The 20,310-nt window shown below is 36.0% G+C and overlaps 4 protein-coding genes across 4 annotated transcripts in view; all 4 read left to right on the top strand.

Annotated features, from left to right (window-relative positions):
* Nucleotides 1–857: 857 nt before the first annotated feature.
* Cbr-pmp-2 lies at nt 858–10,187 on the top strand (the record flags this gene model as incomplete). Its single annotated transcript, XM_002630397.1, has 9 exons — nt 858–979; nt 2,066–2,287; nt 2,529–2,696; nt 2,740–2,863; nt 2,966–3,088; nt 3,137–3,315; nt 3,784–4,594; nt 5,130–5,208; nt 10,027–10,187. 9 exons carry the CDS (start codon nt 858–860, stop codon nt 10,185–10,187), a joined length of 1,989 nt encoding a protein of 662 aa, XP_002630443.1.
* Nucleotides 6,043–6,168, top strand: CBG11177 (the record flags this gene model as incomplete). Its single annotated transcript, XM_002630398.1, has 1 exon — nt 6,043–6,168. The coding sequence occupies one exon, from the start codon at nt 6,043–6,045 to the stop codon at nt 6,166–6,168; it is 126 nt and encodes a 41-aa protein (XP_002630444.1).
* Nucleotides 10,188–10,572: 385 nt separating the features above from the next.
* CBG11175 lies at nt 10,573–12,234 on the top strand (the record flags this gene model as incomplete). Its single annotated transcript, XM_002630396.2, has 3 exons — nt 10,573–10,683; nt 10,728–10,929; nt 11,993–12,234. 3 exons carry the CDS (start codon nt 10,573–10,575, stop codon nt 12,232–12,234), a joined length of 555 nt encoding a protein of 184 aa, XP_002630442.2.
* A 2,413-nt stretch (nt 12,235–14,647) lies between these two features.
* The window catches only part of CBG11172, a gene marked incomplete at both ends in the record, with an annotated part of 9,741 nt that continues 4,078 nt past the window's right edge, over nt 14,648–20,310 (top strand). Inside the window, 5 exons of the mRNA XM_045242084.1 lie at nt 14,648–14,737; nt 15,670–15,809; nt 18,558–18,779; nt 19,262–19,354; nt 19,407–19,491. Of these exons, the coding sequence (XP_045094478.1) occupies nt 14,648–14,737; nt 15,670–15,809; nt 18,558–18,779; nt 19,262–19,354; nt 19,407–19,491 (630 nt within the window). The remainder of the gene's footprint in view (nt 14,738–15,669; nt 15,810–18,557; nt 18,780–19,261; nt 19,355–19,406; nt 19,492–20,310) is intronic.

The raw sequence follows: 20,310 nt of genomic DNA, 5'->3' as shown, positions 1-20,310 counted from the left end.
GAGCAATAAGTGTATGAATTGGTTTCTTTTAAGGCTTGACATAACAGACAACAAAGTGACATCGATGATCTGATAAGGAAAAAAGCAATAAAAACAATGTGATAAAAAGGAAGGCAACTCTGTAGTACACTGCAGAAGCAAATTTGGGTTTTTAACTGTTTTTATTTTTTCAATGGTACCCAAAAAGTTCTTTGGTACCCAAAAAGTCGGAGCTGTTGAAGAGGCGGCCGTGGCCGAAGGTCTTTACTACAGTAACCTAAAAAATTATTTATTCTCTTGTTTTTCAATGGTTTTTGTTTGTTTTTCTTCCCAAAAAAGTCTGAAAATAACAATTTTGATGAAAAATTGACTGAAAATGACCGAAAATCGAGCTATCCTTGTCTGACGCGATGAGCCTTGCGGCCGGAAATGTATTTAAAGGCGCATAGTTGGTCCAGCAGCGACAAGGCAAATTTTTTAAGTGCATGTGCCTTTAATACCGTATTTCAAAATTGTTCAATTGTGAGGTACGGTATTTAAAACCGATTTGAAAAATCGGTTTTTCGCTGCTGTGCCTGTAAACTGTCACTGCGTATTGCTATCAGCCTAGAGTTATAGCTACGCGTAGGTTACTTTGTATTTACTTCGGTTAAATTTTAGTATGATGCCAGAAGAAAAAGAAAAAACGTCTCCTGATTTTTTTTTTCGGCTACAAACGACTACAGTATAGCCATACTGATTCTGTTTCTCTGTGATCTCCGTATTCTGTATTCTTTCTCGTTTTGACCTTTTTGGAGAAGTGATAAGGCGATAGAGATGATGAACTGAACACTTAGATTGTCGCCTATTCTTGCGCACGACGTCTTCTTTATCGAAATATGGCAGTTCTTTCGAAACTTCAATTGCTCGGGCAAGCGGTTCCAGCGAAACAATATGCTCCAGGAATGGTTGGAATGTTGGCTGTCTTGGCATTGGTCAAATTGTATAAACAGGATATCAGGTAGGTAATAACGCATCGGTATCAACGGAGAAATCAATATCTCTTATGTTCCAAACTACAATCTGATCAATTCGCGAAGAATTTTGTATTTGCGTGCTTGTGGATGAATTTACCATAGTACTATCTTTGAAAATTATAAAAATTCCAAATTCTGAATATCTGAATTTCCGAATATCTGAATATCAGAATATCTGAATATCACAATTTCTGAATTTCTGAATTCTGAATTTCTGAATTCTGAATTTCTGAATTTTTCAATTTTTCAATTTCTGAATTTCTGAATTTCTGAATTTCTGAATTTCTGAATTTCTGAATTCCAGAATTTCTGAATTCTGAATTTCTGAATTTCCGAATTTCTAAATTTCAGAATTTCTGAATTTCTGAATTTCTGAATTTCTGAATTTCTGAATTTCTGAATTTCTGAATTTCTGAATTTCTGAATTCTGAATTTCTGAATTCTGAATTTCAGAATTTCAGAAATTCTGAATTTCTGAATTTCAGAATTCAGAAATTCAGAAGAAATTCTGAAATTCTGAATTTCTGAATATCTGAATTTCTGAATTTCTGATTTTCTGATTTTCTGATTTTCTGAATTTCTGAATTTCTGAATTTCTAAATTTCTGAATTTCTGAATTTCTCAATTTCTGAATTTCTAAATTTCTGAATTTCTGAATTTCTGAATTTCTGAATTTCTGAACTCTGAATTTCTGAATTCTGAATTTCAGAATTTCTGAATTTCTGAAATTCTGAATTTCTGAATTTCTGATTTTCTGATTTTCTGATTTTCTGAATTTCTGAATTTCTGAATTTCTGAATTTCTGAATTTCTGATTTTCTGATTTTCTGATTTTCTGATTTTCTGATTTTCTGATTTTCTGAATTTCTGAATTTCTGAATTTCTAAATTTCTGAATTTCTGAATTTCTGAATTTCTGAATTTCTGAATTTCTGAATTCCAGAATTTCGGAATTTCTGAATTTCTGAATTTCTGAATTTCTGAATTCCAGAATTTCGGAATTTCTCAATTTCTTAATTTCAGAATTTCTAAAATTCAGAATTTCTAGATTTTTTATGTTTTATCGTTTCAGAGGAACCAAACACCTGGTAGCAAAAACCAAGAAAGACGGTTCAAAAGGACAGAAAGCTCATGTGGATGGAGTATTCCTCAGCAAATTGGCTCGAATTCTGAAGATTCTGATTCCAAGTTTATTCTCAAAAGAGGCATTTTATCTAGCACTCATTGCAATTTCACTTCTCTGTAGAACGTATGCTGATGTCTACATGATTATAACTTCTACGAAAATTGAAGCGTAAGTTTAGACACTGTCAACTTTGAGCTCAATTATCTCGATTTCTATGCAAGATATCAAAAATTTGTCAACTGATGAAATATTTTTGATATTATAATGAATATTTTATCAGTTGGCACCTTTTATATAACTTCGACAGTAACCGAGATATATGGGCTCAAAGATAAAAGTTAGAGGACCCTTCTACTTCAGGTTTTAAGGTATTCGGCAGCGATAACTGGTTCAATTCTTTTTGTTTCAGCTCCATCATCGACCGAAATCCTCTTCTGTTCGCTTTGGAAGCATTCAAATATGTTCTCAATCTGCCAGCAATCTCCGTTACGAATGCACTTCTGAAGTTTGGAATCGCAGAATTGAAGCTTCGATTCCGTGAAAGACTATCCACTCATCTTTACTCTCAATATCTCAAGTATTTGGAAAATTGAATTATCAATGAGTAAAAAGATTTTCAGGGGATTCACTTTCTACAAAATGTCCAATTTGGACACGAGAATTCAGAACGCAGATCAACTTTTGACTCAGGATGTTGATAGATTCTGTGATGGAATCGTTGAATTGTATTCAAATCTTTCGAAGGTATGTTAATGTAAAACCTGTAATAGAAGGACCCTCACACTGACTGTCAAGTTTGACCTATTTTATCTCGGTTTCTGTAAAATCAATTCATTTATATTTCAGCCTATTCTCGACGTCTTCTTGTATCTTTTCCGCTTGGGAACATCTCTCGGATTCTCTTCTCCATCCATCCTTTTCTCCTACCTTTTGTTCACTGGAGTCGGATTGACTTATTTGAGAAGACCGGTTAGTGTCTCTTTAAAAATTTGTTTTCTAAGAAAATCAAAATTTTAGATTGGAAGATTGACAGTGGAAGAGCAAGCTCTGGAAGGAGAATATCGATATGTGAACTCTCGATTAATCATGAACAGCGAAGAAATTGCATTCTATCAAGGAAATCAGAGTGAAAAAGAAACAATTATGAGCACATTTGCTAGTCTCGTACAGCATCTTCGAAAGATTATTCTCTTCCGGTGAGTGTTTAATTTGGGAAAACTGGAGAAGGGGACAGTCTTGTATAAAACGGGCACCTGGCGGACCCTCGCCGGCTCTGCCACATATTCTTTTAGAATCAATATTTTTGAACCAACTAAATTAGATATGATAGAACTTGACAAGTACTAACAAATGATACCATTTGAAAAACGGTGTCTTGTCTATGAACCACAAGTTACAGACGAAGGCATGGCTCGGCCAGGATCAGCCATTTTATGTCTTATAACTTTGTTCATAGACAAGATAAAGTTTTGCAAACAGCATTATTTTGTAGTTTTTGTTGAGTTCTATGATATCTGATTTAGTTGGTCTGAGTTTCTTGATTGTAAAAGAAACTATGGCAGAGCCGCCGATGGCCCGTCAGGGACCCGTTTCTAACTATGTATTCCAACGGGGAACACTCTATTCCACTTTATAACTCACTTTCAACATTGGCAAAATTCCAGATTCTCTATTGGATTTGTTGACAACATTGTCGCCAAGTATCTGGCCACTGTTGTCGGATGGTACGCCGTTGGATCTTCATTCTTCGACAAGAATCATAAACCATTTGTTGGAATGTCTCGTAATGAATTGATGCAAGAGTATTACAATTCTGGAAGAATGATGTACAAAATGGCGGAGGCACTCGGAAGACTTGCGTTAGCTGGAAGAGATATGACCAGATTAAGTGGATTCACGAGTCGAGTGGATACACTTTTGAATGTGTTGGATGACGTTAACAATGGAAATTATAAGAGAACGATGATTGGAGAGAAGGATGAATCAATCAATTATCTTTTGAAGAGTGATTTGGTGGCTGGATCTGGAAACTTACTTGTTCGTGATAACGTCATTCGATTTGAGAGAGTTCCATTGGTTACTCCGAATGGAGATGTTCTAATTGAAAGTTTGGATTTCGAAGTTCCGTCAGGAAGAAATGTGTTGGTTTGTGGACCAAATGGATGTGGAAAGAGTTCTCTATTCCGTGTTCTTGGAGAGCTTTGGCCACTTTTCGGTGGTACTCTTACAAAACCAGCAAAGGGAAAACTATTCTACGTACCACAAAGACCATATATGACACTTGGAACTCTTCGTGATCAAATTATTTATCCAGACAGACCGATTGATATGATAAGAAAGGGAATTAGCGATCGGGATCTCGAACAAATGTTAGAAAATGTTCAATTGACTCATATTTTGGAAAGAGAGAATGGATGGGGTGCTGTTCAAGATTGGATGGATGTGCTATCAGGAGGAGAGAAACAGAGAATTGCGGTAAGTTTGCAAAGTTTAACTTTAAGCCAATTCATCTCACTTCCTGTTAAAGGTATCGAAAAGTGTTTAACTGATAAAATGTTTATCATAATATCAAAAGAGTTTTGTCAGTTAATCAGTTTTTGATATCTTGCATAGGAATTGAGGTAATTGAGCTCAAAGTGGACAGTGTGTGGGCGCCCAAAATGGAGTCGATGCACCATGCCGTATCTTCGCCGACATAACTAGCGTCAAAATTGGTATTTTTGTTTTATTCAATAAAGCAAATGTAGGGCTTGAGAATCTCTACAAAATGATAAAAATCGAAAGTTTTTGAATTTGAGATTTTTTGAATAACGCCCGAAATGGAGTCGATGCATCATGTCCTATCTCCGCCGACCCATAACTAGCGTCAACATTGTTATTTTTGTTTCTATTGAAAAAGAAAATGTATGGCTTAAAAATTTCTACAAAATAATACAAAAATCTAGTGATTTTGAATTTCTGATTTTTGAGAAAAGTGCAAAAAACCAGGAAAATCAGTGCATTTTTTCAGATGGCTCGTCTATTCTATCATAAACCCCAGTTTGCGATTCTGGACGAATGTACATCGGCAGTCAGTGTTGATGTAGAAGGTAGGCTCGAAAAAAATAATTAAGATACTTTGCCCTTTGGAATGCTGATAATGATAAGAAGAAAAAGTTTAAGATTCCAAAAAAAAATTTTTTTGCCACTTTTTTGCCACTTTTTTGTCTTTCTAGAGGTTACATTATAACTATTGGTCCAAAACTAACCAGATCAGAGAAAAACGACACTTAAAACTATACGATTTGAACTGATAATGCCAAAAAAAGTCCACAAAAAAACTATCCCTGATAAAAATTCAAACTTTCAGGAGCAATGTACCGTCTGTGTCGTGAGATGAACATCACTTTATTCACAGTTTCTCATCGAAAATCTCTCTGGAAATATCATGAATATTCTCTCTACATGGATGGACGTGGATCCTATCGTTTCGAACAAATTGATGATCAATCTGATCAATTTGGTTCATGATAAATTTTTCTGATTATTATTTTTTATTCTGAATTTCTAAAATTATATTACTACTCAAACTGGTCAAAATATTGAAATAAATTGTCTGAATTCTACAAATGAAAATATAATTTTTTGATGATGCTTGAGTATCCGGTCCAAGCAGCAGACAATCTTTTTTCCTCTTTTCGGATCCTTATCAAAACGGAATTCCCCTCCCCCCTCTCCATCACGGAATAAGCCTCTTTACATAAGACGGTAGTGGTTATCAGTTATCAACTCTCCGCTGCATTTCTGATGCTTCAACCATCACTCAATTCCCTTTTTTGATTTATCGCTTCAAACAATGGACACAAAGTTTTCCTTTTGTCTCATGAAAATTTTCTTCCCGGTTCTTCAATTTTAATATATTTCAGAATAACTTGAGTACAGAAATGGCTGTGCTTTCTAAATTACAACTTTTGAATTCAACGCTGACCTACAAGAACTGGTCTCCAGCCTTTGCCGGAATCTTCGGATGCATTACAATTGCAAAGATTTATTCTTCTAGTTTCAGGTAAAAAATTATCTAGATTTTCATTTTGATTTCTTTGTTGATTAGTAAGAATTTTCCGACATTTGAACTTCCCTGTCCTTTAATAAAAGCTTATCCAAACCATCAACTTTGAGCTCAATTATCTCGATTTCTGTAAGAGATATCAAAAAGCAGTTAATTGATAAAACATTTATCATAATTTCAAAAATATTTATCCAGTTGATCACTGTTTGATATCTTTCAGAGAAACTGAGATAAATGGGCTGAATATTGCCAGTTTGGGTTGGATTAGAGCAAACATGGTAGATATCCGGTATTCCAAAAAATTAATTTGATTTCAACCGCTGGTGGATGGTTAGTTGAATTTGCTGCACTTAAAAGTCAATTCACCCGAACGCACCCGCCCGGGCGGCTCACGGGCGACCGACGGGTGGCCCATTTATCCACCCGCCAAAATGGGAACCCCATTTTGTGAAGAAACTTGGCATTCTAAAAAAAATATTATATTTTGTGTAAAGTCATGAAATCAAAAAAAAATTAATAATCAAAGACCTTTAGAACAACACTAATCCTTTTGTTTCCACCACAGGAACAATATTTTCAGCCCAAGATCATATGACTTGAGCACCTCATGATTAATTTAGCACTCTGAAAACATGCCGTAAAACCTGCAATAGAAGTGCCCCATACATTTTAAATTTGAGCTAATTTTTTCTCGGTTCCTTTTGAAGATATGTAAAAGTTGTAGATTGATGAATTGTTTATCATATTGTCACAAACATTTTATCACTTGACCATTTTTTAATATCTCTTATAGGAGCCGAGATAATTGAGGTTAAACCAAGCTCGGGGCCCTTCTATAACGGGTCCCAGTTCCTTCAAATTCAACTTTTTTCACAGGTGATTCGCGAACAATCCGTTACGAGTTCCCGCCCGGTTCGCCTTTTACCTGTGTTAGAACTTCAAAACCAATTTTTTCAGAAATGAAGGAAAAGGACTCTCGTTGTCTGAAACTGTCGGTGCTGGAACTGCAAAGAAATCGAAGGCATCGCTGAACGCGGAATTCTTCGCAAAGTTGAAAAAACTTTTGAAAATTCTGATACCCGGTCCATTTTCGACGGAGTGTTCTATATGATTGTCATTGGATTTGTTCTTCTTGCTCGTACGATTGCTGACGTCTACATGATTACAAATGCCACTAGTGTTGAAGCGTAAGAGCATATTTTTTAATAGAAAAAGAATTCCAACTATCAGCTCAATTATCGATCGGAGTCCGATAATGTTCGCCATGTCAGTGTTCAAATATTTCCTCAATTTACCAGCTATTTCTCTTATCAATGCCCTTCTCAAGGTGGGTTTTTTATCATTCCGATATTAAGCGAATTGAAAGTATAAACTAAACTCTTTAAATTTTCAGTTTTCATTGTCTGAACTGAAACTTCGATTCAGAGAGAATCTCACCAAACATTTGTACGGAAAGTATTTGGGGTGAGTTGAAGGTGATACGAATTTGTCCACATTTGAATTGGTCCAACTTTTCAGAGGATTCACCTTCTATCAGATCTCAAATCTGGACAATAGAATTCAGAATCCAGATCAACTTTTGACACAAGACGTTGAGAAATTCTGTGATGGAATTGTTGAGCTGTACTCAAATCTTTCGAAACCAATCCTCGATGTGTTCTTGTACGTTTTCAAACTGGGAAGAGCACTCGGATGGGGTGGACCAGGACTTCTTTTCGGATATTTGATGGCTTCAATGGTTGTTTTGACAAAACTCAGAAGACCGGTAGGTTATTTTTTAGTAAGAGAGCTTGAATGAATGAAAATTTTAGATTGCAAAGCTGACAGTACAAGAACAAGTATTGGAAGGAGAATACAGATATGTGAACTCCCGATTGATCATGAACAGTGAAGAAATTGCATTCTATCAAGGAAACAAACCCGAGAAGCAGGCACTGATGGGCTCGTTCAATAATTTGGTTTATCATTTGAGGAAGACTATCATGTTTAGGTATTTAGTTTGAGTTTTTTCACCCAAACTGGCGGATAACTGCTGGCACAAAGCTCTACAGTTCATAAAATATACAAAAACTGATTCTTCAGTTTATTTTCGGCCATTTTTAGGAGTCTGAAGCTCAGCTGTCAAGTTTCCGATAACTTTGAAAGTTTTGGATGGTCTAAAACAGACTTAAATTGAAAACTTTGTATTCACAAAATTTTTTGAAAATTCTCAGTTTTTCAAATATTTTCCGATTTCTGAACAACATATGTTTTTATAGCGTTTTCAGTACAAACCGGAAAAAAGGGGTTCTTCCCGAAATCGGTAAATAGCTTAATAAGTAGGAATTCGCCAAAAAACCTGTGAATGCAAAGTTTTTAATCTAGGTCTGTTTTCCAACCCTCTGAAAATTTAAAAATGGTTGGGAACTTGTCAGCCGTTTTTAGCCAGCCCCACCTTGCCTGTGAATTTGCCTCCAATGTTGTTTTTTTTCCAGATTTACTCTCGGATTTGTGGACAACATAGTTGGAAAGTACATTACCAATATTGTGGGATGGATGGCTTGTGCCAAGACATTTTTCGACGTCAACAACGAGAAGTTCAACGAAATGGACAGAAACGAATTGATGCAAGAGCTTTACAATAATGGAAGAATGATGCTGAAACTGTCCGAAGCTCTCGGAAGATTGGCATTGGCTGGAAGAGATATGACAAGGTTAAGTGGATTCACAACAAGAGTTGATACTCTGATGAAAGTTTTGGATGATATGAAGGCTGGAAAGTTTGAGAAAGCTCAAGTGGCAGATGAAAATGGAGAAGAGCATCAGAGATTGACATTGAAAGCTGGAAATGGAAAATTGGTTGCTCAGGATAATATTATCAAGTTTGATGATGTCCCATTGGTTACACCAAATGGTGATGTACTCATTGAAAGCCTTTCGTTTGAAGTACCCTCGGGAAGAAATGTATTGGTTTGTGGACCAAATGGATGTGGAAAGAGTTCTCTATTCCGAACACTTGGAGAATTGTGGCCTGTATTTGGAGGAACGTTGACAAAGCCAACTAAAGGAAAATTGTTCTACGTACCACAGAGACCATACATGACACTTGGAACTCTTCGGGATCAAGTAATTTACCCAGATACTGCATTTGATATGAAATTGAAGGGATTGAAAGATAAGGATTTGGAACAAATGCTGGAATATGTTCAATTGACCCATATTTTGGAAAGAGAAGGTGGATGGAGTGCTGTTCAAGATTGGATGGATGTGCTATCAGGAGGAGAGAAACAGAGAATTGCGGTTAGTTAAAAATCACTTTCGACTTTGAGCCAATTTTTCTCGATTCCTGTCGAAGATACGAAGAAGTTGTCAACTGATAAAATGTTTATCATAATATCAGAATTTTTTTCGAATGACACATTTTTGATACCTTGCAAAGGAATCGAGATAATTGAGCTTAAAGTTGACAGTGTGTGGGCGCTCAACATGCTTGAAAAACTCTAAAAAATGGTATAAAAATCTAGTGGTTTGGATTTTTGAATATTCAAAGAAAACGCCCAAAATGGAGTCGATGCACAATGTCGTAACTTCGCTGACCCATAACTAGCGTCAAAATTGATATTTTTGTTTCATTGGAAAACCAAAATGTATGACTTGAAAATCTCTACAGAATGATATTGAAGTCCAGTGGTTTTGAATTTCGGATTTCTGAGAAAATCGAAAGAAATCCAGATTAAAACAACGTTTATTTCAGATGGCTCGTCTATTCTATCACAGACCACAATTTGCCATCTTGGACGAATGTACATCGGCAGTTAGTGTTGATGTGGAAGGTAACCAATAATTTTTTTAAAATCTATTCTATTTTAATCTTTTTCAGGAGCAATGTACCGTTTGTGTCGTGAGATGAACATCACTTTATTCACGGTTTCTCATCGAAAGTCTCTCTGGAAATATCATGAATATTCTCTCTACATGGATGGACGTGGATCCTATCGTTTCGAACAAATTGATGATCAATCTGATCAATTTGGTTCTTAAATAAACATATTTGGTTTTTAGTTTATTAATTTTTTTCTGAAAAATGATTTCATGTAAATAAAGTTCTTTCCTATTCGTTTTTTGATTTTTTTTAATCCGCAAAACAAACAATTCTTTAAAAAACCACTGATTTTCAATGATCGAATAACCAAAAGGAAATAGTGTGGTTAAAGAAGAGAGCGGTGTCTGCCCTCCCCCCGTCTCCTTCTTTTTCCGCTCAAACGTCATTATTGATTCTTCTAAATGGATATGTCTTTCTTTTAGTCTCAATCACCATTTTCAGTTTCCCTGTTCTTTCTTGCGTACAAAACGATTGTTTCTTTCTCTTTCTCTGACTAAAAATCACAGCGTTATCTGCGGAGTGTCGTTGTTTCCACGTATCAGTATGTTTCAGTCGGCTGTGCTCTCTCGCGGCAGTTCTATGAACCAAGTCATGACTTTCTTCTATTATTTTGCCTATGGAAGTAATCTTCTCGGTGATAGAATTAGGTATAAGGTTGGTTTTTCTTCTTTTTCAGCTGAAAATTCACAAATTTCCAGCAAAAAGGAGCACAGTATGACTGCAATGGGAGACTCGACCACTTCCGTTTGGAATTCGCCAACTATTCGGAACGATGGCAGGGAGCACTGGCGACGGTGATGGAGGAGAATGGGAAAGAGGTGTGGGGATGTGTATGGAAGATGCCGAACGAGTATTCAGAATCGTTGGATGAGCAAGAAAAGGGATATCATCGATTGATGGGTTAGTTGATTGTTTTTTTTGATTTGGGAACAAGGAGAGAAATATTAAAGATTGGGACAATTTTGTCTAGCTCGAATTCTCTGGTTCAATATTAAAAAAACCCCCAAAGTAAACTATAAAAGAGGGTTTCAGTCAATTCTCATTTTAATTTTTTGCGTGAAAATGTTCCCAAATATGTGAATTTTCCGAAAAAAATTCAAATAGAATCCGAAATCCTAATTTATTTAGGTCATGACCTAATTTTTTCTAGGTCATGACCTAATTTTTTCCTAGGTCACGTCCTAATTTTTTTCTAGGTCATGATCTAATTTTTTCTAAGTCATGACCTAATTTTTTCTAGGTCATGACCTAATTTTTTTATAGGTCACGATCTAATTTTTCTAGGTCACGACCTAATTTTTTTCTAGGTCACGATCTAATTTTTTTATAGGTCACGATCTAATTTTTCTAGGTCACGACCTAATTTTTTTCTAGGTCACGATCTAATTTTTCTAGGTCATGATCTAATTTTTTCTAGGTCATGACCTAATTTTTTCTAGGTCATGACCTAATTTTTTTATAGGTCACGATCTAATTTTTCTAAGTCACGACCTAATTTTTTTCTAGGTCACGATCTAATTTTTCTAGGTCACGACCTGATTTTTTTAGGGCATGACCTAATTTTCCTATTTTTTCACGTGAAAATTATAATTTCCTAAAACTCGGGTAACAAAATTACACGCGAATTTCGAAAAATTACCTTATTTTCTCTAATGGAAGCTCACCCAAACCGGTAACTTTGAGCCCATATGTCTAATTTCCAGTAAAATATATCAAGAAGTTTTCAACTAACAAAATGTTTATCATACTATCACAAATATTTTATCAGTTGGTCACTTTCTGATATCATTAACAGGAACTGAGATAAATTACCACAAAGTTCAAAACTAGGGATGGCGTTCTATTAGAGCGTTTACAGTAGACGCAACCAGAATTTCTGTAGTTGGAAGTTCTTATTGTTTTGTTCAAGAAAAAGAATGAAAACCTAAAATAACAATTTTCATTAATCTTTCCATAATTTCAGTTCCCGTCCACACCCCACACGGTGTCATCCTCTGCAGAACCTATCAATATTCGGATCTCCAAGCCGATCCAATGCCTCCATCTCCCCATTACAAACTTGTTATTGTCGAAGGAGCTAAAGAGCATAAACTCCCTTCTGAATACATCAAAGGACTCGAATCCATAAAGGATAACGGATTCAAGGGTTCAGTCGATGTGGACATTCCACTTTTAGCCAAATTGAATGTGAAAACGGAATTGTGAAATGATCTCAATCATTTTTAATACATCTTCTAGTTCGATTCGATTCATATTGAAATCTGTGATAAACTATGATTCTTGTTTTCTGTGAAAATTAGTTTAATTTATTTCTCTTCAATAAATCAATTTAAAGTTTGTTTAATTGGTGTTAAATTGGTATACACTTTATCATCTCGACAGACAACTTTTCGCCCAATTTAAGACCCCATTCGTAATGTTTTTCACACATTTCATCAATTTACTACTCCCCGTTGTTTTTCTTCTGATTTGTCGCCCAATAATGGACCGAAGAACGTTGAAAAAGTAGAGGGGAACCGAGAAACAAGTTTTTGAAACAACTAACTTCTTCATCAATGCTTGTTAATTCAATTTTATAATCAGTGCACTTTTTTCATCGTTTTCCTATTCAGGAACACAAATTCTTTGTTTTTCTTTTTTATTCGTTGTTTAGAATTTCAGAATTTACAATATTTTTTGAGATCAGTAAAATATTCTGCGCATCTGCGCCAAATTCGATTTCTTTCGAAAATCCTATGTTTTAAAAATAAAATAACCGTAAAACCTGTAAAACCGTAAGGGCCACATGTCAACTTTGAGCTCAATTATCTCGTTTTCTGTGGAAGATATCAAAAATGTGTCAACTAGTAAAATGTTTGTGACATTATGATAAATGATTTATCAGTTGACACATTTATCATATCTTTTACAGGAACTCAGATAATTGAGCTCAAAGTTGACAGTGTGGGGGCGTCCAATACGACCAAAATTGTATTGATGCACCATGTCGAATCTTCGCCGACTCATAACTAGCGTTTTTAATGGATTTCGTTTATTGAAAACGGAAAATGTAGGGCTTCAAAAACTCTACAAAGTGATATAAAAATCTAATGGTTTGGATTTTGAATGTTTGAGGAAAACACTCAAAATGGAGTCAATGCACCATGACAGACAGAAATTGACCCTTCTATTGCAGGTTTTACGGTATATCAATATATTTTCGACTCCTGAATCATGAATTCTCCGATTGAGAACAAAAAAACCGGACTCGCATGATTGTAAAATCTGTCTGGAGCCTTCCAATTTTATTATGTTGCCATGTGGATTGAATTTGAATCTTCCCTTCTTTCTCCGAATTCTCAGTCTCAGCTTTTTTTTCAACTTTGGACTAAAAGAATTCCTCTGTGCCACGTCATCTGCTGTCAGAAGACTAACCACAAAAGCAATTAATCAGTAAAACTCATTAAAACTGATTTATGTTGTTGTGATCTTATTAGGAGAAACTGTTTGGGGCGGAGTAGAAGAGAAACTAGAAGATGGCCATGATAACGACCTTTTTTATCAGTTTGTTTTTGTATTTTTCTGCAAATCTTTTGTTTTTTGAAAACAGTAAGAAAGTCTAATAAATTTTAAAAGAACATGCCGCATATTTTATTTTACTGCTTTTTTGTAAAATGTTCAAATGATTTCTAGTATTGCTGTCTTACACTTTGATAGGACCCTCACACTGTCAACTTTGAGCCGATATATCTTAATCCCTGTAAAAGATATCAAAATGTGGTCAAGTAATAAAATGTCTATCATAATATCAGAAGTGTTTTGTCAGTTGACTACTTTTCGATATCTTTCACAAAAATCGAAATAATTGAGCTCAAAGTTGGCAGTGTGTGGGCGCCCACAACACCCAAAATGGAGTCGATGCACCATGCCGTATCTTCGCCGACCCATAACTAGTGTCAAGAAATGATATTTCTGTTTTATTCAAAAACGAACACAGAGAGCTTGCAGAGTTCTACAAAATGATATAAAAACCTAGTTTTTGGATTTGGTATATTTTGGAAAAACGGCTGAAATGGAGTCGATGCACCATGCAAGACAATAATTGTTCTTTTAGAGTGTTTACGTTACGTTAATTTTCCTGACTGTGATGTTTGTGTTAATCCAATTTAAAGGTTAACTTTTTTGTTTTATCAAAGAACAGTTCGTGTTTACTGGCGAAACAGAAATTATATCGGAGATTGATGCCCATTTGGAACCCCGTAAATCTTTTTTCTCCGTTCGATTTTAATAACTTTGATCGGTGTTTCATAGCTAATCAAAACAACAACAACTCGCTCACTGATTTGATACAATCCCTGTAATCAGTGTCACGTTGACAAGTTCATTTCAGCCGTCCCCTCCAATAAACACAACACTCAAAAGGCCACCCATTCCAATTCATTAGACTAAACCTTTGATTTTTAATGATCAATTAGTCCCTTCTTCCCTTCTGAGAACTGTTTTTAAATTGGAATTCCTACTAATCAAATCATCACAGAGTTCCTCAATGAAAAACTCCACCTCTTTTCATCAGACAACCATCGAACATTTTGAACCTTATACTGTTTATTCTTCCTGTCAAATTTTCATTTTCAGAAAAATGGAACATCGCCGAAAGTCAATTTCGGAAGGTCTTCAGCATGGAGTTCGAAGGATTTCCGAGGGATTTCTACACATGACAAATGCAGATGTAAGACTTAAAAACTTGAAGAGTTGGATACATTTATTCTAGAGCGTGTTACCTGTGATAGAAGGGCGTCCAAACTCTCAACTTTAAGCCAATTTATCTCGGTTCCTGTCAAAGATACAAAAAAGTTGTCAATTGATAAAATGTTTATCATAGCATCATAAGTGTTTTGTCAGTTGACTCATATTTGATATCTCGCTTAGAAATTGAGATAATTGAGCTCAAGTTTGATAGGGATTATTACAGGTTTACGGTACGAGTGACTAATACGAAGGAAATTAAATGGGATTGCTCAACCGTTATTTAAATTCCTCACAATTAGTTAGTATAGTTATTACAAGACATGAGGAATTAGAACAACTGTTTTGTTTATAAGGACGATTTGAACACAGCAATCTGAAAATCAAACAATCTTTTCGGATCTAGTGGGATAAGATTTGTTGACACTATCTTTTTCAACCGACCCTCGGATCCCTAAAAGATCCTTCCTGAAGAGAATACATTTCTGAACAAATAGAACTCCCTTCGAACTACAAGAAAATGATTTTACCGTATTTCGTCTTTTACAAGCCCATCTGAACTGTCAACTTTGAGCTCAATTACCTCGATTCCTGTGAAAGATATCAACAACTTGCCAACTGAAAATTTGTTTATCATAATATCAGAAGTGTTTTGTCAGTTGACATGTTTTTGATATCTTTCACAGGAATCGAGATAATTGAGCTCAACGTTGACAGTGTGGGACCCCTTCTTTTAGAGATTTTACGGTGCGCTTCGCACAGCGATTTTTGTTTTATTCATAAAAGAGTTTATATTTGTTTTATTCATAAAAGAGCAAAAGCTCTACAAAATGGTATAAAAATCTAAAATTATTGAATTTGGGAGATTTTTTGAAAACGGCCGAAATGAGGTCGGTGCACAATCACTATTTTCAGAGAATGCTTGACCTGCATGACATTGGAATGCACAATGTGCAATCGGAATATCAATTGGTTTCAAAATGGGATGAAGCTGAGGAAGCATTAGGAAGAGGAGGACGAAAAAAGTCATTTGTGGAGAGAAAAGAGAAGATCTCGTGAGTTGATTTGTTTATCATCCCGAAAAGCCTAAAACGGGTTTTCAAAGAATAATAGGCGACAAATATGATAGATGATAGACAAGACATAGATTTTTGAAATACATCACTCTGAATATTATTAGCCAAAAACTGAATGCATATTGTGACATCATCAGGTCAAGATCATGCAACTGAAATCTTCTGTATTTTCTCAAAAAATCAAACAGGATGAAATGTCCTTTGGTGAAGATCATATTGGGTAAGAGAGACGCAGAGATATGATTTTGGATGTTTTTTGAAAAGTCTTTAAAAAAGTACAGGTGTTTTTACATTGTACTTTTTTCCTGTTTCTTTTTGATCAACTGATAATATCATATTATCACGCCTTCTTGGGAGAGGATCCTTTTTTGGGAATCTATAAAATTAGACGACTTTCGAAAGGAAGCCGTCTGCCTTCTAAACCTCATAAGACTGGTCAATTGTGATCATACGCTTCATTACCTTTAATTTTTAGCTTCGTTTCAATTTGATCTATTTAGATTTCATATTTTCATCCTATTTCTAAGAAAATGACTGTTCTATTCTCTCCATCCGAAAGTTCGGTTGATCTCGAAATCTACAAAAAAGCTATTAGGTAAATTTTTTAAACTTTGAGATTCGGTTTTTATAAAAACACCAGTTAGCTGGTGCGCCTTCGTCGGGATTTAATCCAGTAAAAACGTATTTTCCAGCTGTTTTTTGACCATTTTCAGAAGTCTGGAACTCGACTGTCAAGCTTCCGATCACTTTGATTTTTTTGGAGGATGTAAAACAGGTTTAGCTTGCAAACTTTGCATTTTCAGAATTTTTTGAAAAATCCTTGTTTTCCAGTTATTTGTCGATTTCTGAAGGACACCAACGTTCTTTCGCATTTCCAGTTCTAAAACAGGGGAAAATGAGTATACTTCAAAAATCGCCGAACAACGGAAAATTTAGGAAATTTCAAAAAGTTCTGTGAATGCAAAGCTCTATTTTTGTTCAAAAACCAAGGTTCTAGCACCTCTAGAAGCCGAGATATAGTGATTTGAAGTTTAGGAGAGACGCAGACAGTAAGAGTGTCTTGTCGTCTGCGAATGGCTGTATTTCGGCTCTTAGTGGTCCTAGAAAAGTGATTTTGGAACCGAAGTCTCTAACTTTTGCTGCTCTTTTTTGTAGACATAAAACTTGGAAATTCCTAGTTTTTTAGTTATTTGCAGGTTTTTGAAAAAACCTGTTTTTCAGTACAAAAACGGCCAAAAAATAATATTAGGTTGGCGGGAAAGTCTTTGTCACTCTGTTTGTTTAATCACTGTTCTCGTATATGGAGGCTGTGTATGATATCGACTCTAGTGAATAACAAGGTGATAAGAACCTTCCATATAAACAAGTCCCCATCTCCTTCCCTGCTCCTCATCTGTAATTGAAACGATATGTTTGTTCCCACTGCTATTCACATCAGACATGTTTTGATTTACCTCTTCCTATCTCACACCACGATGAAGGATTCGGAAACTTTCTTGAAGAATGTGTACAACACACATGCCCCTCACTACAATACTATTCGCAATTGGTTCCATCGTTTCGAAAAAGATGACTTCTCGCTCGATGAAAAGGATCGCTCTGGGAGACCCCGTGAGTTGGATTTGGACAAGCTGAAGCACGCATTGCAATCGGATCCATTTCAATCTAGCCGTGAACTAGCTGTCACATTCGGAGTTCACCATAGCACAGTCCTTGAAGGTTTGAAGTCTCTTGGAATGAGAAAACTTTTTGGTCGATTCATACCTCATCACCTGACTCAAGCCAACCTTGACCGCCGAGTCGACGATTCGATTACTCTTCTCACTCTCCACGCGGGCGATCGATGGCTGGACCGGCTAATAACCGGAGATGAGAAGTGGGTCTTCTACGATAATCACCACAGGAAATCCCAGTGGGTTGGAGAAGGAGAGAGCCCACAGGATGTCCCAAAACCCGACCTTCATCCGAAAAAAGTTATGCTCTCTGTGTGGTGGGGAGTGGACGGCCCCATCTACTGGGAACTTCTGCCCGAGGGCAAAACAATAACTGGAGACCTCTACACTACTCAACTACGAAACCTCAAGAAAGCAGTCGACCGTTCGGCCCTGAAAGACAAGAAAGTGTACTATCAACATGATAACGCTCGCCCACATGTTTCGAAACAAGTGAAGCAGGAGCTGATGGGATATGGATGGAATGTTCTCCCTCACCCCCCGTATTCTCCTGATCTTGCTCCTTCCGACTATTGGTTATTTGGCGATATGACACGTGCCTTCGAAGGAAGAAGCTTCAATTCCCGTGGAGCGGTCGAAGCGGCACTCAAACAATACTTTGCCTCACGCCCGGCTGGATTCTACCGCAATGGAATCCATAAATTGAGGGAACGTTGGAGACATGTTGTTGATAATGATGGACAATATAATTAATTATTCGGTTATTTTTTCTTTGAGAAATAAACTATTGAAAAAGTGACAAAGACTTTCCCGCCAACCTAATATATTTCAAAGTAGGAATTTTCTAAAAATTCTGCGAATGCAAAGTTTTCAATCTAGGTCTGTATTACATTCTCCGAAATTTTCGAAGTGATGGGAAACTTGACAGTTGAGATCCAGACTTCTGAAAAATGATCAAAACAGCCGAAAATCAACTGAAAATATGTTTTTAAAATAAAAATCCAATTGACAGGTAATGTATATGTTCAATTTTCAATTTTTATCATGTTTTCAGTTCCAAATTTGCCCTTATCAACCTCATGAAAGGAATGCTTGGCGCTGGATGTTTCTCAGTTCCACTCGCTTTTAAACAATCCGGTTATGTGGTAAGTTTCAGAGATTACTGTAGTTTTTACCCCTCTTTTTTAGGCTGGACTCGTTATCATTCTGGTTTTGGGTTTCCTATGTGCTTTGTGTATGATAAACTAGTCAAGTGCGCTGGATATTTGTCAAAGATGTGAGATTTTGGTACATGTACAGTACCGGTCAGAAAGATATATAAACATGTGTTTTTGAATTTGATTTTGATCATTTTGGCGATTTTCAGAAGGCTAGAGCTCGGCTGTCAAGTTTTCGATCACTTTGAAAATTTTGGAAGGTGCAAAACACCTAGATGGAAAACTTTGCATTCACAAAATTTTTGTAAACTCTAAGTTTTTCTGCCTCCTGATTTCTGAAAGACATCTGTTTTTTTTCTTGTTTTCAGAACAAAAACGGACCAAAAATGGGCCAAACACGGGTGTCTTTCAGAAATCGGAAAATAAAAGGAATTTTCGGAAAATTCTATGAATGCAAAGTTTTCAATCTATGTCTGTTTTACACCCAACATTTTCAAAGAGATCGGACCCTTTCCAGACTCCTGAAAATTCCGAAAATTCACGGAAAAATTGGTTTTCATATGACTTATTGACCGATTACTGTACATAGCATGATTTTCAGAAATCAATCTGCTCCTCTGGATTACGGTAACATGGCCTATAAAGCCACTCAAGCCAGTTATACCCCGATACGGAAACTGGCGCCAATATCTCGGTAAGTATTCTGAAAATTCTGAAAATTACAAAAATGAAAAACTATATTTCAGAGCATTGGTGAACACATCCTTATGCGTATTACAGCTGGGAATTTGCTGTTGTTTCTACATTTTTGTGGTCTACCATTTGCATGAGGTACTTTTGGAAACAACCTGTAATAGAAGGGCCCCCACGTTGTGGATTGTCAGCTCGATTAGCTCTATTCCTATGATAGGAATCTAGTGATAGGAAAAACAAACCAAGCTCTAAATTTTCTTTTTTATAAAACCAAAAAAGGATCGGCAAAGATTCAGACCACAAAATTTTTATACCATTTTATAGAGATTTTCAAGCCCTACATTTTCTTTTAAATAAATCAAAAAAGTTGATTTTGACGTTAGTTATAGGTCGGCGAAGAAACAACATCGACTTCATTTTGTGGTCACCCACACTCTGTCAACTTTCAGCTCAATTATGGTGGTACGACGGATTGGAGATTTCCTAAAATGAAACTGTGGCAAAATGAACATTTCCTAAATCAAAATGGTTCCAAATTGAAAACTGTGCGAAATCAGAACTGTCCGGAAGTATAAATTGGACGGAACAGAAATGCCTAAAGTGAGATTGTCCCGTTTTTCTTTCTAAGAAGCTATCGCTGTACGCTTCCTTTCTTATTTTGCACTCTTTGTAGAATCTTCTTCCGAAAACAAATGGAGCAAACGGGTCCAGAAAATCTCCACAGAGCAATAAAGGAATCGTTTCTGATGTGAAGAAACCATCAAATGTCCCATTTACATCATATCTGAAGCAATACATACATAATTTCTAGGAAGTTGTTGAAACGTACCTCGCAAAGAAAAGTTCAAAACGAGAATCATCTTTGAACAAGTACTGATGATCTATCACATTCTCTTTTTCCAGTTCTGAATCATCTGTATTTGCCAGAGCATCCCAAGCATTTTGCCATGGATTGAA

This window comes from Caenorhabditis briggsae (genome assembly GCF_000004555.2).
Source record: "Caenorhabditis briggsae complete genome, chrII, whole genome shotgun sequence".
Classification (NCBI taxonomy): Eukaryota; Metazoa; Nematoda; class Chromadorea; order Rhabditida; family Rhabditidae; genus Caenorhabditis; species Caenorhabditis briggsae.
Note: the sequence above shows the minus strand (reverse complement) of the source record. Positions and strands in the feature narration are given on the sequence as shown.